This window comes from Strix aluco, chromosome 21 (genome assembly GCF_031877795.1).
Source record: "Strix aluco isolate bStrAlu1 chromosome 21, bStrAlu1.hap1, whole genome shotgun sequence".
Lineage (NCBI taxonomy): Eukaryota > Metazoa > Chordata > Aves > Strigiformes > Strigidae > Strix > Strix aluco.
In genome coordinates this window covers 9,391,444-9,406,370 of record NC_133951.1, presented here as the reverse complement: position 1 = coordinate 9,406,370, position 14,927 = coordinate 9,391,444, and the positions used below count along the sequence as shown (strand labels likewise).

Genomic DNA, 14,927 nt, shown 5'->3' with positions numbered 1-14,927 from the left:
CGTGTAGTTTATGTTGAGCATTGAGAACACCAAGCACTCTGCCTCCGAACCATTCAGAGGATCAAGGTCACACCATCACCTGGGACTACTTAACCCCTGGAGAATGGCCACTTAGTTCTGGAGGAGGATCTTCTGCCTGAAGGCTCAGATAACGTGCACCACTCTCAGAGGTAACTTGGCTTATTTGTTTTGATGTTGGGTTAATGGGAAGTGAGTAGAGTGGGGTTTGTAAGCAGTGTTGTGACTTAATGTGGAGGGCACTGATGAGGCACTAGGAAAAAAATGTAAAAAAAGGAAAAAATAAAAGTACTGTTAAGTCACCTGTAGGATGAAAATCAAACTCAAAAGTTTGAGGCTTTTGGCCCTGCTGTGGAGCTTGGAATGGCGAAGGCGAGGCTTAGGCAGCAGCAGTTAGACGGGACTGGCACAGGCGAGGGAAGTGTCTGACGTGACGTGCGGAACAATCCGCTTCCCCGGAGCTGCCAGGTGTTGGTTGTGCCTCAAACAGCCCCAGCAAGATGCAGAGCACTGGCGTATGGTGCTTGGAAACCTGCTTCCGTAGTGCTCTGTTCTTTCATTAGGCTGCACTGTTTGCTTTAAAGTGTTTGCTCTCTTTCCATGAATTAATTGGCAGGTAGGCCACATGATTGCCCTCAAACAGGAAGCTCCGGCAGAATGGTCAAGATTATTGCTTGCAATCAACTTTTCCTATGGAGTATCTTTGGACTTAGTGCTGAAATTTTAATTACAGGCTGAGCTAGCCATGCCTGGTACCACTGCATCAATTGAGATGTGCATCATGGCCCTCGGCCCCTCCACCAGTGATACACCCGTGTCTGGGGTGATGTTCAGGTCTGGTTGTGCCTTCTGAGGAGTCTAGTGATAAGGGATAGTTCTTGAGGGATTAATGGCACATAGGAGAAATGATTAGCATGAGACAAACTGAGCTTAAAGAGAGAAATGAGAGGTGACGTGGGATAGTAATAGTCTGGCCTGAGAGCTCCTAAATAGCAGTCTCTGTGTCCCTTAAAACAAGGAGTTGGGGGTATTTTAATCTGAAGGTATTGCACCACTAAAGAAAATCATTGCTTGTCACTTGTGAGAGCTACAAGCACAGGCACCCCGTGGTGTTCAGCTGGGGATGTAAGTTGGGTGTTTTCTCACTTAAAGGAGTGATTTGATGGGATCTTGATTGTATATGGCTGCTCCTCTTCAGGCCAGGATTGCTAGTTTCAAGTTTAAGAGCAGCTGGAGGTTGGTTTGTCTGCCAGAGAAGAGCCCTTTGTGATCTGGGGGGGAGGAGTGCATGGTGGATGCCCCGGGTGGGTAACAGAGGCTCAAGAGGAAAGATAATAGGAAGCAGACAACGATCCTGAAAGCTGCTGGGCAGAGGTGGGCTGGCAGCAGCCTGTGTGCTCTGAGCTTTCCTGGGGCCGAGGCAGGAGCAGCAGCAGCCTCTGGCAGCCGCTTTGCCTTCTCCTCCCTGCTCTGGATCGAGGAAGTGCTGGGCAGCGCTGCAGGCAGCAGCTGCCTGTGCAGCCCAGCGCAGAAACCTGCCTCACTGCTCGAGTCCTTCTTCGTCCCGGGACCTGCCCCGACCACCCCCTTGTCCCTGGCACGCGGAGGGTTTGGTGTGGAGCAACTCTCTGCTCTGGGAGCTGATCACGCAGCGGTTCGGAGGGACACACCTACAGCAAAGGTTGGCGCTGGGCTCTCGCTTCTCGGGCTCACCCAAACCATGTCGAGGGTGAACAGGTTTGTGAAATGCAGCCGCTCCCTGACCCTCTCCCTCTGGGTGAGGTCTCCTCAGCCTGAGCGTGCTGCTTTGTGTCTGAGGAGAGGCTCGGTGCTTCGCTAGCCTGCTACAGAGTCGCCTCAACTGCTGGTCGGGTAACTGGGGCCGTTGCTGCAAAAATCCCATTTCTTGTGGATCATGGTGGGATTTGGCTGGGGATGGAGCTGGCGGGTCCTTGCGCTGGAGCATCCGGCCCAAATACCTGCAGTGTCCTTGCTCTTTGTGTTGGGGATTTACTTCTTGCACTGGGGAGTGAATGATCAGCGCCTTGCTCTGTGCCAAACGCTGGATTACAATGTTTGGGTTAGAGCTTAAGCCCAAGTGCAAATCTCTGTGTCTGAGTGTTGGCGTGGCAGGGAGGTAGCTGCGGCCATGTACCCCCCTGTGTCCCCAGCCCCTCTTTGGGCTACTGCAAGTAACCTGGAGTGAAAACCTTCCCACCTCTGGCCTAAAAAGCAGTACTGTCTCAAAGGGGGAGGTTTAAAACCACTTTCAAAGGATATGGTTTGCATGTTTGTTGTGTGCATGTGGCCTTGGGTGCAGCTTTCATGTTCTCCAATGCCACTGAATTCAAATTCAGACCCAGCTCCTAGCGTGTACTTGCTGTTTCTAGGCACTGCCCTACTATGATCTTTGGCAGACTCCTCCTCTGCTGGGCACCTGTGGTGTTGGGGTTATTAAAGTTAAAATTCTTGCTTTGGGAAGAGTCTTCTTGTCCCTCCCTTGCTGGGCTGCAGGATGGTGGTGTCCATGCACAGAACAGACACAGCAGTTTGCCCGAGGCTCATGCTGTGCATGAGGATTAGTGACTCTCATCCCCAGCCCGTGGTCAGTCCAGGGAGTGAGGCCGTGGCTGTGGTGCCCGAATGACTAAAGAGCAGCATCAAAGCCTCTGAATTACCTTCAGTGCTTGCCTTTTTCCACAGAAGCAGGAGAACTTCTAATTTTCTCAGAGCATCAAATTAAGTTGGGGAAGGCGAAGTCTGGCCACATAGAATTAGTTGTGGCAGACAGATTCATCCCACTCTGGTCCCTGTGACGCAGAAGCACTCGCCACTGAATCAGGCAATAGCAGCTCAAAACTGGAGCTTTGCAGGAGATTCGTGTCTGATTAAAACACACTCAGGGCTTCTGGGCTGGCTGGCTGAGGCAGGGGGTGTGAGCCACCCCAGCTCAGCAACGCTCCTGGCTGCTGCACCCTCTGCCTCCGCACTGCCCTCCTGTCTGGGACGGGGTTTACAGGGGCTGTCACTGCTCTGTTCCCAGCCTTGGTCACCCAGGAGGGATTTGTCTCATCTCCCTGCTAATCCTGCGCTGCAAGTGGAGCCCTTCCATGGGTTTGGTTTGGAGGGAGTCTGAAAGCATGACCCTTCCTAGCTGGTGTGTGAGCATCCTCCTTCCACATGGGGTGCTCCAGCCTGTACCCCTCTTCTGAACGCCTTCTCCTTCAGTCAGCTCTTTGTATCGAGGCCAGGAGTTTTTCTCCCAAGCAGATACACCTTTGAGCTGCTCCCGGTGTTTCAGCTGGCCACCACCTACAGTACAACATCCTGCAGGTATTTTTGCACCTAATAAGGCCTTTGCGCTTGAGCGTGGAGGCACAGAGGAGAGCAAACCTGCCCTCGTGTTTAACTTCCCCTCATCCTGACATGGGCCGATTGCCTGGTGCTTTAACCCGGCATTTGTGCAGGATGGTCCCTTCTCCTGGGTGCTGCCATTTGAGTAAAGCAGCTTTTTGGGGAGACATGAAAGAAACCTTGATCAATCTCCCACCCTGATTTCATGGGGTGCTTCTCCACCTGTGTCACCTGTGTGAAGGTTGCCTTTCCAGGCAGGTGTTTAATTACCTCTCATTGCCTGGCTAATGATCTAGGACACATCTTGTTCAGATCCAATCACCGTGTTTGGGGAGCTGCTCCCTTCAGCAGTGTCACTGGATAATAAAGCCAAATTTGCAGGCTACATCCTGTAAGTTATAAACAAGTTTTCCAGACAAAGTGTCTTGAGAATCTGCCATTAGTGAATTTATTTAGTGCTATTACAGCCTTGCTAATCCTCTGGGGAGAGGAAAATTAGGCTAACATTAGCTGCTGTAGGGAATTGCCTGGATGTCCTGCTCATTAGCTCTAGGGCTTAAACTCAGAAGAAGCTGTGGGATGGTGTAATGAGGCTGGAGAGGCGATGGGGTGGGAAGCAGGCAGGTCCTTTTGATGTCTAAAGGGTCTAGGGATGAGTAGTCCATAAAAGCCCTGGGACTGAGCTGTTAACGAGATGGCGTGGTGCGAATGTCCCCTTTATTTAGAGACATACAAAGGAGCAGGACAGGGACTTTCCATTTGTGCTGGGGGAGCTGTGCTGGATTTGGTCTCCTCTGGTCTCCTGGAGAAAGGTCCCTTGGTGCTGAGCCGGCTCTGAAGCCAAAGCCCGCTTTCCTCTGCTGACTCAGGGAGGGTGCTGAGCCCAGCCCTGTCCCAGGAAGCATTTTAATGGGTCTTAATCAGACCTGCAGGGAGAAGTGCAGGGGCCTTTGCACTTCCCCTCTACTTATAAATTGGTAAAGATAAAGCAAAGCAAAACAAGGCTTGGGGACTGAGTAATTTTAGACTTAAGCAAGTGTCCTATTTTCCCAGTGGGATGGCAATTTTTTTAAAACAGGCAGGCTGTTCTGAGGCTCTGGAGTTTCACTTTGGCTTGTATGAAAACTGATCCACAAGGAAGAAAAAGGGCTGGGGTAAAAATTATATGAAAAGATGCTGTCCCTGGTGTCTGCGAGGAAGAAGGAGGCTGACTTGTGCACGGTGGGAACAGGCTCTGATACCTCCCAAGGTGGTGAGTGTCCGGGGGCCCGTGGCTCCTGACTCCCATGGCTGCTCTGTGTGCTCTGCTCTTCATGCTCCCCTGTTCTCCATGGCTTTGGAGACTCTTAGGAGGGTTTCCCTCTCGCTGACGACAGCTCAAGTCTCATAGCCTCCGTCTCCAGTTGCAAAGACCATGTATCCTTTGCAACAGGTCTTGGTCTGGGCTGGCTGTAGCTGCTGCTCCTGTTGCCAAACAAGCAGCATATCTGCATAGCAAAGCATCTGTCACTGTTATGGAGGGCTCCTGCCTCTGCAGCCTCGTGCACCTCAAACTATTAGAAATAAAAATCATATGCTGAACACAGGCAGGAGTGGCTGTGACTTACCTCTGCTTTTTCAGGGGAGTGAAGCTGAGAGGTGAGATGAGACAGTAGGAAGCCTTTGTCCAGCCACTGGGCACTTCCCCGACCATGCGGCTGTGAGGCTCTTCCTAATTTTGTCCTTGGGGACGTGGTGGTGGGTGCTGCTGGACAGGGCAGTTGATGAAATGGGCCCTTGGTTTTACTTGGTGTAAATCAGGTGAGGAGATGCATTAACTGCTCTTCTGTAGGTGGTGTTTTATGAACAAATTGAGGCTGTTTCCAGGTGTGTTGAAGACTAAACCCCAACCACCCTCCTGCATCTGTGCTCACTGATGCTTCCTGCTTTCCTCCTCCCACCTGTTCAGTTTGTTTTAAAGGTCCTTTCATTGCTCTGCTGTAGGTACCTGCCACTTCTACAGGGTCATTTAAGACCTTAATGGTGGAGTTATCCGTGAGGTGTCTGGCCAGGAGCAGCTCTCAGTGGTGTGACATGGGAAGCATGTGTAAGGGCTCTACTCACTGCTTTGATTTCAGCACATCACTTCCCAGGAGAATGATTTCAAGAATGAAGAAGTTCGAAAACAAGGAGGTAAAGTGAGAAGAAAACTCATCCAGAGGACTGGTGCGCAGAGGGTGGTGAGAAGAGGTGCAGAGGAGGAAAGTATGTTGTCATCCAGAAGGGCAAATGGTCTTAACAGGTAGTAAGTAGTACATCATTTATGGGTCATATATAAGCCGTCATCTCCTCTGTTAAGTTTTTACAAAGAGGCCTGCCTGATAACGAAGGCACACCATCCTCTAACCTCCTCCTCTGCCAATTTCTTGTGAAAGATTAGTCCAGGATTGTTCCTGAAATCCTCCTTCCCTGAAATGTTACCTGCTCACCAAGGTCCTCTACACAGCTGTGCCTGCTATCTGTCCCTGCAGGCGACCTACTCATCTGTGTGAGCAGCATCTGGTTATGTGACTGCTCTGTAAAACCTGGCATCTGCATCCTGGCACAGCTCCAGGCTACTGGGATGAAGCCCCAGATCCTGTTCTGGAAAGCAAATAAAATGATTATGATGTGACTTCCCCTACCATCTCCTGCTGTGCCTGGAGCCGTGCCAGAGCAGCCAGCCCCACGCCTATACCCCCAGGAGATACGTCTCAGCCCCCAAAGTGAGCTGTAGCCTAGCCAGGGACCTGCCTGGGCAAGACACAACCTCCTCTTGGATTGGCATTGTCTGTAGATCAACAGCAATGTTTCAAGGCTGGTCTACCTGCAGTGAAATGAAGGTTGCCCACCCCTGGCCCGTCTCCCCAATGGATGATATCGCCTGGGCACAGCAGCTCTGCCAGCTGCGGCAGCAGGGAGCTTAGTCCCAGTTGCAGTCCAGAGTGATCCCCTTGGAAATAGAGCTGGGGTGGAGGGCTGCCTGACTGTGGTGTGGGGTGGCCGGGAGATGGGAAACCCTTGGTAATGCTGTTTTGGATGGTCTTGGAGACCTGTGCTGGGGCTTCCAGCTGAGAGGCACAAGTATGTCTGAGGGCAGTCCTGCCCAGGGATTTGAGCTCAGTTCCAAGTGCCAGGCACAGCTGTGTGGGTGGCTGTGGTGGAGAACTGGTTGAACTGGTCTCCTTGCCTGTTGCTTCTTGCAGAGCCTGGGTTAACTATCGTACTCTGCCCTGGCACGGCCGGGGCTGGTCTGAACAAAACCTGCTGAGGATCTGGAAGTAACTTGGGCTGAAGCAAGCAGTGCCCGTCTCAAGCGTTCCCCTGAGGATTCTTGCAGTGACATCCCCTTAACCCGCACAGGTTGTGATGGTTGTCGCAGTGTGGGGGAGGCTGGGCTGGCAGCAGGCAGAGCATCCCTCACTCGCAGCAGGTGTTGGGCTGCAGCAGAAGCTTGTTCTGGGCTGGATGTGGTGGCAGAGGCACTGGGCTGGCAAGACCTGTCACCCTGGAGGTGTTGTTGGCTCTACCTCTGGCTTTCCGGAGGCTGGGATGGTGACAGACCCCTCGGGGCTTTGCTGAGGGCTGGGTGAGCCCTGCTCCCCTTACAAGTGAGGAGGCAGCAAGGAGCTGCCCCCTCGCATGGGCTCTGTGTGGGATGAGCGGGCTGGCTCTGCCTCTCCTCCTCCCACCATGGCTGCCTGAGTGAAGAGGAGGCAGGTCCCTTCTCTGTGGTGAGACAGGCTGGATGCTCAGCATTACTCCTGGACCAGGGCTCAAAACCAAGCAGGATCTGGCCCGTTTAGCTTGTGTCCCGCACTCTCTGTGAGCAGGCAAGTGCTCCTCTGCCAAGCAGCTGCCTCTCCTCACAGCAGCCCCAAGATTAGCCCCGTGTTTATCTCTCCTGTCTGCGTGTGGCACGGAGGTGGCTGCTGCCTGCCAGAGCGTGTGTCTGTGTGTGCACAGGGATGAGATCAAAGGGTGTTAGTGTTTAAAATGCTCTGTCTTTCCAAGGGATCCTTGCCAGGTGGAGACTTGGCCGAGGGAAGGATCACACCTCTGCCTTGTTAAACAGAGGAGAGGAAGGTGCTGTTTTTAAAGTTTTGCAGGCGAGGAGCTCTGTCCCTTGGCTCCAGGCTGCAGATGATGGATGGCTTGTGAAGCAGGTTGTCTGGGGGGGGGTGTGTTGGTATGTGCCTGGTTTGCTTTTTGTGTTAATTCTTAGAACTTCCTTCATGTGCGAGCATGCTGTCTTCCAGGGCATTACAGACAGCTGATCTGGTTCAATTTAGTTTGAATTCACAGGGGATTGATCCCCTCCTGGCTTGTGCAAACAGCAGCCCTGCAGAGAAAGGGTTGTCCTGTACAGCCATGGGCCTCTGCATGCTCCTGTTTTGCGTGGGTACAAACTGAGGTCTACTTGGCCTCAAATACTCTCAACTCTTGTCCCTGGCAAGGCTGCAGCTTGCTTTAAGCCTTTGAATGCAAATGCAGCAGGGTCTGGTCCTGTGGGCTAGAGGTGATGTGCTGTGCTGGTTCCTCCTCCCTGGGGCCCTCCAGCAGCTCAGGTCAAAGAGCATCGTTGTTGTCATTGGTCAACTGGATGTTAATGGCAAAGGGGTGATCTCTCAGCAACCACTTTCTGTCCTGTCTGTAGACCTCCACGCAGCAAAGATTGGCCCCCAAGCAGGTACCCGTTAACTCCAGCCCCCTTAGAGGAGAGGTCACCCCTTCTCCTAAGGTCCACACCAGCTGCCTCGCAGTGCTTTGAGCTGGGGGGACCTCCTGTCTTCATGCTTCTGAGATCATGGTGTGAGAGGCAGTGCCCAAGCTATCATAACACCATGAAAAGGTCAGGCTTTGCAGCTTGTAGGAGGGCAAAACCATAGCAGAAAGGAAGACCCTTGCAGAGGAGACCTGTCCCATGCATGTCTTTCCCTCTCTCCTGAGATAAGCATGATTTGTTTTGTGCCAATTTAAAGAGGACCAAGACGTCAGCCAAGAAATAACAATGGACCCCAGGCCCTGGGTTGTCCTTGGGCTATAGGAAATGGGGAAGAACAGCCACAAACTTGTGTCAGCATCATGGATGGCTGGTGCTTACGATGGGGCTGTGGTCCCCATCTGTTCCTGTCCCCCTTTCTCCTCCATCCTCTGCCCTCCCTCCCTGGTCCTGCACTGGATAAGGATCACATGTCACTGTGGGATCTGTGCTGGATCAGCCTGAAACACGGGGTTCCTGGTCTGTGGGGAACTTCGAACTTTGCTTTAACTGAAACCGAGAGGACGTAGACAGCAGCCAGCCTTTGCTGTGGTTTAGGAGAGCTGTAGAGCTTGGCAGCCCCACTTGTGCAGCACAGCCTGTACGGGCATCCCCAGGAGCCACAGAGATGCCAGGGGGGTGTTGGGCTGTACTGGGAACCAGTTGGGACTCTGAACCTTTGCTCTACAGGGGAAAGAAGTACCCAGAGGCCTGCTCTAAGATCTTGTGTAGATGGGGTGTCTAGGTAGAGCCTCAGACCCAGGTCTTTGGGGCTTTGGTACCTGAGTTTGTCCCAGAGCCTGAATCCTGATGGCTGAGGCTCCTGTGATGCTGTGTTGGAGCTTCATTCTGCCATGAGCCCTCAGTGTTTTGCTGGGAGCCAGGGCCACCTTGTGCTGAGCCTGGGCCAGATGTTTACTGAACTGCAAAATAACATCATGTTCTGTGAATTGGTCATTCCTAAACTGCTGCTGTCGTCTTGGAAAACTCTTGGTTGTTTTCATCTGTAGGAATTCTGCTACTTCTCTAGCATTTTAAACAGCTAATACAAGAAGATGTTTTAAAATGTGTTTCAGTAGTCACAGTGCACTCCCTCAAAGTCATGTTTGCAGACTTTTCCTCCCTACAAAGGCCATGCTCTCTGCCCCTCTGCTGGGAAACTGCTGCATGGTTGTGACTGTGTGTGCCAAAACACTCTCCAAGCCAGGGCGATGTCTCCCGTTCTCCCTCTGGGGCTCTGCTCTTTCCACCCCAAACTGGTTTTTCGAGTCATTTTTTCATATGTGCCTCCATCTGTGCTGCTCACCTGCATTTGGGGAGGAGCCTCCCAGAAACTGCTCTTTAGCGCGCCACCAACCTTCCCTCACTGAGTCTTGTCATTCCATCCCAACAGACCAGAGCAGAGAGCCAGCGCCCACGACGACTTTGCAGACTCCAGGAGACCAGCTGGGACCACGCCAACATGTTCAAGGGGGTGAGCAAAGGCTCCCCGAGCAGAAGTTCCCCTGTCAAGCCTAGCAAGTAAGTGCGACTCCTCTCCTCTCTCTAAGTTGTCCTGTGGACCCTGGGGGAAGATGAGGGAAGAGTGCTCCATGTCTCCTAAGCCACCCTAAGAACCATCCCTCATCGTGGAGCAGACAGAAAGTTGGGGCTTACTGGGAGCTGATGCCAAAACGTGCTGCCCCCGCTATTGTCCTTGTCTTTGGTGGGCTTTGCGCTCCAGCCAGAAGTATCTGTGCAGCCCCTGGGATGTGCAGTGCCTGAAGATGTGCTCAGAGCTGTGTTAACTGAGCAGGGAGGTACAAAACCCTTTTTGGGCAGGTAGGAGTAGGGAGAATAACCGCAGCCTCTCTGCTTGGGTGGAGCAAGATCTGCTTGATGGCAAAGCAGATACCAGCCTGGATTTGAGATTCCAGGACTTGCTGGTTGTGTGAGATTGGTGTGATGCTGCCCTGGGATCCCTGGAGAAGGACGTTTAGTTTGGTGCTGCTCAGGTGGTGAAGACAGGTGAGGGGTGGGTTTGCTGGTGACTGCTCTAATCCACCCTGGTGACTGCTGGGTCTCGGCAGGTGAAATAGCTGAGGTTGTCTCTTTCAGGCCCATCTGAGGCACCACCAAAAGGATCTGACAGCCACGTCCCCTTTGAAAAATTTCCCTAAGCTCTGCAGAGCAAGGTGTGTGGTGAGACCAGGATGCTTCCCTAGGAGGAGGGTCTCCTCTGGGAGAGGGTGCTCCTGCAGAGAGAGCACTTATCCCTCCCTTCAGCTGCAGTTGCTAACTCAGGGTTATTTTCCACCTTCCTCAGCAATTTTGCATTTTGTAGTGTTAGTGGACTGATTCTACGGGAATCCCTGTCCCCAGCCAGGGTTAGAGGCTGAGAAAATTGCAAGGGAGATTGTTCTGAGGAGGAGGGGACCTGCAGGGAGAAGGGGGGTTGGCCCCATCTCTTGGGGCCACCAAGAGCAGCAGCCCAGGATGGTGTGTGTACAGACACCTGGGTGGGCACAGCACGGTGCTGGCGCCCACTGCGCCATTTACGGGGACCAAACCCAACGTTAGCGAACAGCCACTGAGGAGGGTGGTGGCCCTGTGCTGCTGGGCAGGGCAGCACGACCTGGGGTGAAGGTGGCCCCCACAAAGGCTGAGGCTTCCCTGTGTGGATGTCAGGAGTTGGAATCCTATGATAGGAAGTTTCTGCCTCAGTGGAGCTGAGCACTTACAAACTCATCTCAAAGACAGATCTGGGGGCTCTCTGAACACCAAGCCTTTGTCTGGGCCTGACTGCAGTGAGACACCTCCCCAGAAGCCCTGGAGATGTGTCAGCCTCTGTTTTCAGTCTTTCTAATGCAATCTATCCACCTCCTCAGCTGGCTTCCAAACCTGGGATGGGCATTTCTCATGAGGATTCCCGGGACAGCTCGCTGCAGCCCCTGTGGCGCTGCAGGAGGGTTTGGGCCAGGTTCCCCCCCCGCCCCCAGCGTGAGCCTCTTGGGATAACTGGAGTCACATCCCAGTGAAGACCTCACAGCTCTTCCCTGTGCAGGATGGAGGCTGGAGCCAGAAGCACGGCAATTACTGAGCTAGTTGTGCTTGTTTTAGGAGGCACCAACCATCAGACAAAGGCTAATTCATTTGACCGTGGCCCGGGGCTTGGTCAGCACCCATATTAGCTGAGAAAATGAAGGTGAATGAGTTGTCTCCAGAGCAGCCACCAGCACACGCTCTGCAGATGGCCCCAAGAAAATGTTGGTGGCCCATAGCTGCTGTTGGTGGCCCCAAGGCCAGAACCTCAGCAGCAGCAGCTGAGGTTCCCTGCCTCTGAGGGTTCACGATTAGCAGGTGCCGCTGCTGGCACGGACCCTTAGAGAGGTATCTCGTCTTGGTCCTTGGGACCATGGTGTTGAACGTCCTGGCTTGCAGGGCCTTTTGCTGTCTCCACTTGGTGGCTGCATTCCAGGGAGGCAGGTTTGTCCCCGAGGAGCATCCTCGCTGTGCCCTGCTCTAGGAGGAGGCACGCTGTGGGGCTGAAAGGGAAAACTCGTGAAAAGTGGAATTGAATCAGATCTGGCTGGACTGGCTGCCCAGGTACATCTTGACAAAGGCTGTGGGTGGTTTTGGAGATGGATGACAAGTCATCTCCTGGTTTAATCGTCTCCTGTGATTGCTGCTTCTGCTACTGCCTCCCTCTGCTTCTCCCCAGTCAGTCCAGAGCAGCATGGTTCCCGGAGTGACAGGCACAGACTCAGGGGTGTAACCCAGCACTGACAGGGGGTTGTTGGTGGTCTGCTGTGAGCAGCTCGGACTGGCAGATCAGAGCGTGCGAGGACTTCTGCGTGTTGGGGAGAACAGACCCAGCTTTGGGGTCTGTCTTGTGGCCCTAAAGCAAAGTCTCCTGAGAGTAAGGGACAGAGGGGCTCAGGGACTAAAGGTGAGTGGGTGCTGTGGTCCTGCCCAAACGTGTTGTGGCAGGAGTGACCAGGAGTGGGGGACAGTCCTGCTCCTGCTAAGAGGCACTGTCCCTTGCGTGCGGTTGGACTGTCTAGGAGGCAGAAAGTGGTATGAGAAATGAACAAATTAATAATGATAATAATAGTGCTCTGCCTCTTCTAGGCATGAGATGGCCCTAGGGAGGAGGCCTGTCCTGATTCTTGAGGAGGAGGAGCAGGAGGAGCTCTGCCAAGCCTTGCCCTCAGCCATCTTGGCCAGCCCGGGGCTGCGGCTGTACGTACACACCGTGCGTGGAGTCAGACCCAAGCCCCAGGAGGCCAAGGGATGCCCCGTGTGAGCGCAGGCGAGCTCGTGGCTCCTCATATCCCACCCGATGCCAGGCTGCCTCTCTGCAGCCCAAGCGTCAGCATGTTCACTCTGAAGTGTGGGGCCCAGCTGTGGTCAGCCCTCGTTGAGTGAGGGCTCCTGGCCAGGGGCAGCAGGGATGGGGCAGGAGGGACAGCCCCGAGGAAGGACGGTGATGCACCCGTGTCACTGCAGGCTGTGTGCATGGGTGTTGGCATGGACAGGAGAAGCTCACACTCCTCTCAGCATGGTCTGTGGTTAGGATAGGAGGGTCTGGGGTGGTTTTGGGCACTTCTCTAAGCATGCATGGACGAAGCAGGTTCTTCAGCATCGCTCCCACCTTGACCAAGGAGCATGACGAGGGTGGGAGGCTCAGCTGAGGACAGATGGCTTCTCCACTTCTGCATCAGGCCTTACTCTGACCCCCAGGACAGCATGTAGACACCCTTCTCCTCCCAGGACATGCCCTACCTGGCTTCAGTGCTCCTCAAGCATCCAGACTACTCTTGCAGACTCAAGTGGTTCATCTGCTTGCAGGGCTGGAGAGACACTTCCAGCCTGGCTGCTGGCTACAGGGTCTCAGTCTCCTCCTCTGCCAAGCTTCCTCCCTTGGCCGGCATGGAGACCTCCTGGATCCCCACTCCAGGACACACAGGGCAGACCCACTCTGCTCCTGAGACAATGTTCTCCAGGAAGATCACTTCTTCCCTGAAGATCAGGTTGTTTGCAACAGCATCCTCATTTCTAACCTCAGGTGCCCCATGCAGTGCTAAGGCAGCGCAGGCTGGGGATGGGCAAGGCTGAGTCCCCATGACTGGGAGGTTGCTGGGGTCTTTTCAGTTCATAGTTTTGTTGTGGCTTGGCCTAAACAAAGCTGATTCTTGTGTCCAGCCTTGTGAACCAAGAGATGGGATGTCCCAGTGTTTCCTTCGGCCAGGAAAGGGATGCTACCAGGAATGAGCAGGATTTTATTGGCCATCTACCCTCCCTGGGAAGGATGGATCCTCAATGCTCCCCTCTCGCAACAGCACAGAGGTATCCACAGTCACATCACAACGGGGCTCAAACTGAACACCCCATTCACGCTCTTAGGCAGAAGCTGAATTCAGCCAGAGCTTGCGGGGCGGACAGACCCCCCCCGGCGTGTGGGGAGAGGCGTCCATCCCCTGGGATGGCAGCCAGCTCGTGACTCACTCTCTCCTCCCTGTGCAGAGAGCCCGGGGAAGGAAATCTGGGTGGTGCTCAAGTATTTGCTCATGGGACACCACCTCATTCCAGGCATGTTGGGGATGAGTGGGAGATTGTGTAACCTCCTGGGGAGGGGGGACCTTGTAGAGCTTCCAGGCTGCAGCATGCTCAGGCTCACAGGGACCTGGCTCTGCACTGCTCCCATCCACCCTGCTGTGCTGGGACTTGGGGCCACCGTTCATCTCCCTGAGCGCTGCAGCTTACCCCAGGAAAGGCATCCATGTGGCACAGATGGGGTAGGAGGGATATTTAATGGGATATAAAAGACAGGTTGCAGCAGACAGTGATGCTTTGATGATGAATGCCCTGCTTGGGCTCTTTGGCTCTGTGATCCCTGGATTTAGACCCTGTAGAAGAGGGCACTGCCAGAGTGCAGCAGTCCCCCGTTTACTTTGCTGATGTGCATTTTACAGGCAGGGAAGCTGAGGCATGGCCAGGAGACGCTGCCAACCTAAAGCCCCCGAGGGAGCTGAGAGCTGCTGTGTCACAGGCCCACGCCGCCCTCTTGGGAAATCAAAAACAAGGGAGGTGTCAGAGAAAGGAAACAGGAGGATGCTGTGAGCAGAAGCGCTGGGGCTGCACCTCCTCTGGAGTTACACAGATTCAGCCGCGGTCAGCCTGGGCTGAGCTGACTTGAAACACGAGCTCTGTCTGTGGCATCCGAGTGCTTGGCTTGGGGTGACCATAACACTCGCTGGCACTTTATAGTCACTTGGGGCTGTAATAAATGAACATCCCAGCATCTGCTCTAGCCTTTGGTATGAACTGTGGAATAGCTGGAGCCACGATGACGAACTGAAGCAATGATGGAGCCATTAAGGGAACTGCTTCCCCCTGTCCTTTGCTAGATTCAGGGGCTGGGAAGGAAACTATATAGCTGGAGGGCAGATGTGGTGGCTCTGCTGCAGGACATCACCTTTCTCCTACCTTCTTCCTCCACCAAAGACGTACCAACCAGCACTGAAGAAGTGTCCCCCACCTTCAGCTGACCCCTGTGCAATGTCCCATTGTCGCTGCTCAAACTCTTTCCTTCTGGTCTCAGACCCCAGAGTCAGCACGTAACCAAGCTGAGCCTCTGCTGAACTTTGTCCCATCAGCAGTCATCCAAGGACTCGAGTCCCTGGGTGGTGCTATCAGTCCACACCCTCCCGCCTCTGCTCGCCCACATCCTGGCAGCACTGCACTCTCCCTGCCTGGAGGGTAGGGCCAGTGCTGTCCTCAAGGGCAGATGCTA

At 53.9% G+C, this 14,927-nt stretch overlaps 1 protein-coding gene across 1 annotated transcript in view; it reads left to right on the top strand.

Moving 5' to 3' along the window:
- Positions 1-79: 79 nt before the first annotated feature.
- The window catches only part of LOC141933223 (envoplakin-like), a 35,004-nt gene continuing 20,156 nt past the window's right edge, over positions 80-14,927 (top strand). Inside the window, exons 1-2 of the mRNA XM_074847686.1 lie at positions 80-170; positions 9,546-9,673. Coding sequence (XP_074703787.1) covers positions 9,615-9,673 — 59 coding nt within the window. The 5' untranslated portion in view covers positions 80-170; positions 9,546-9,614. The remainder of the gene's footprint in view (positions 171-9,545; positions 9,674-14,927) is intronic.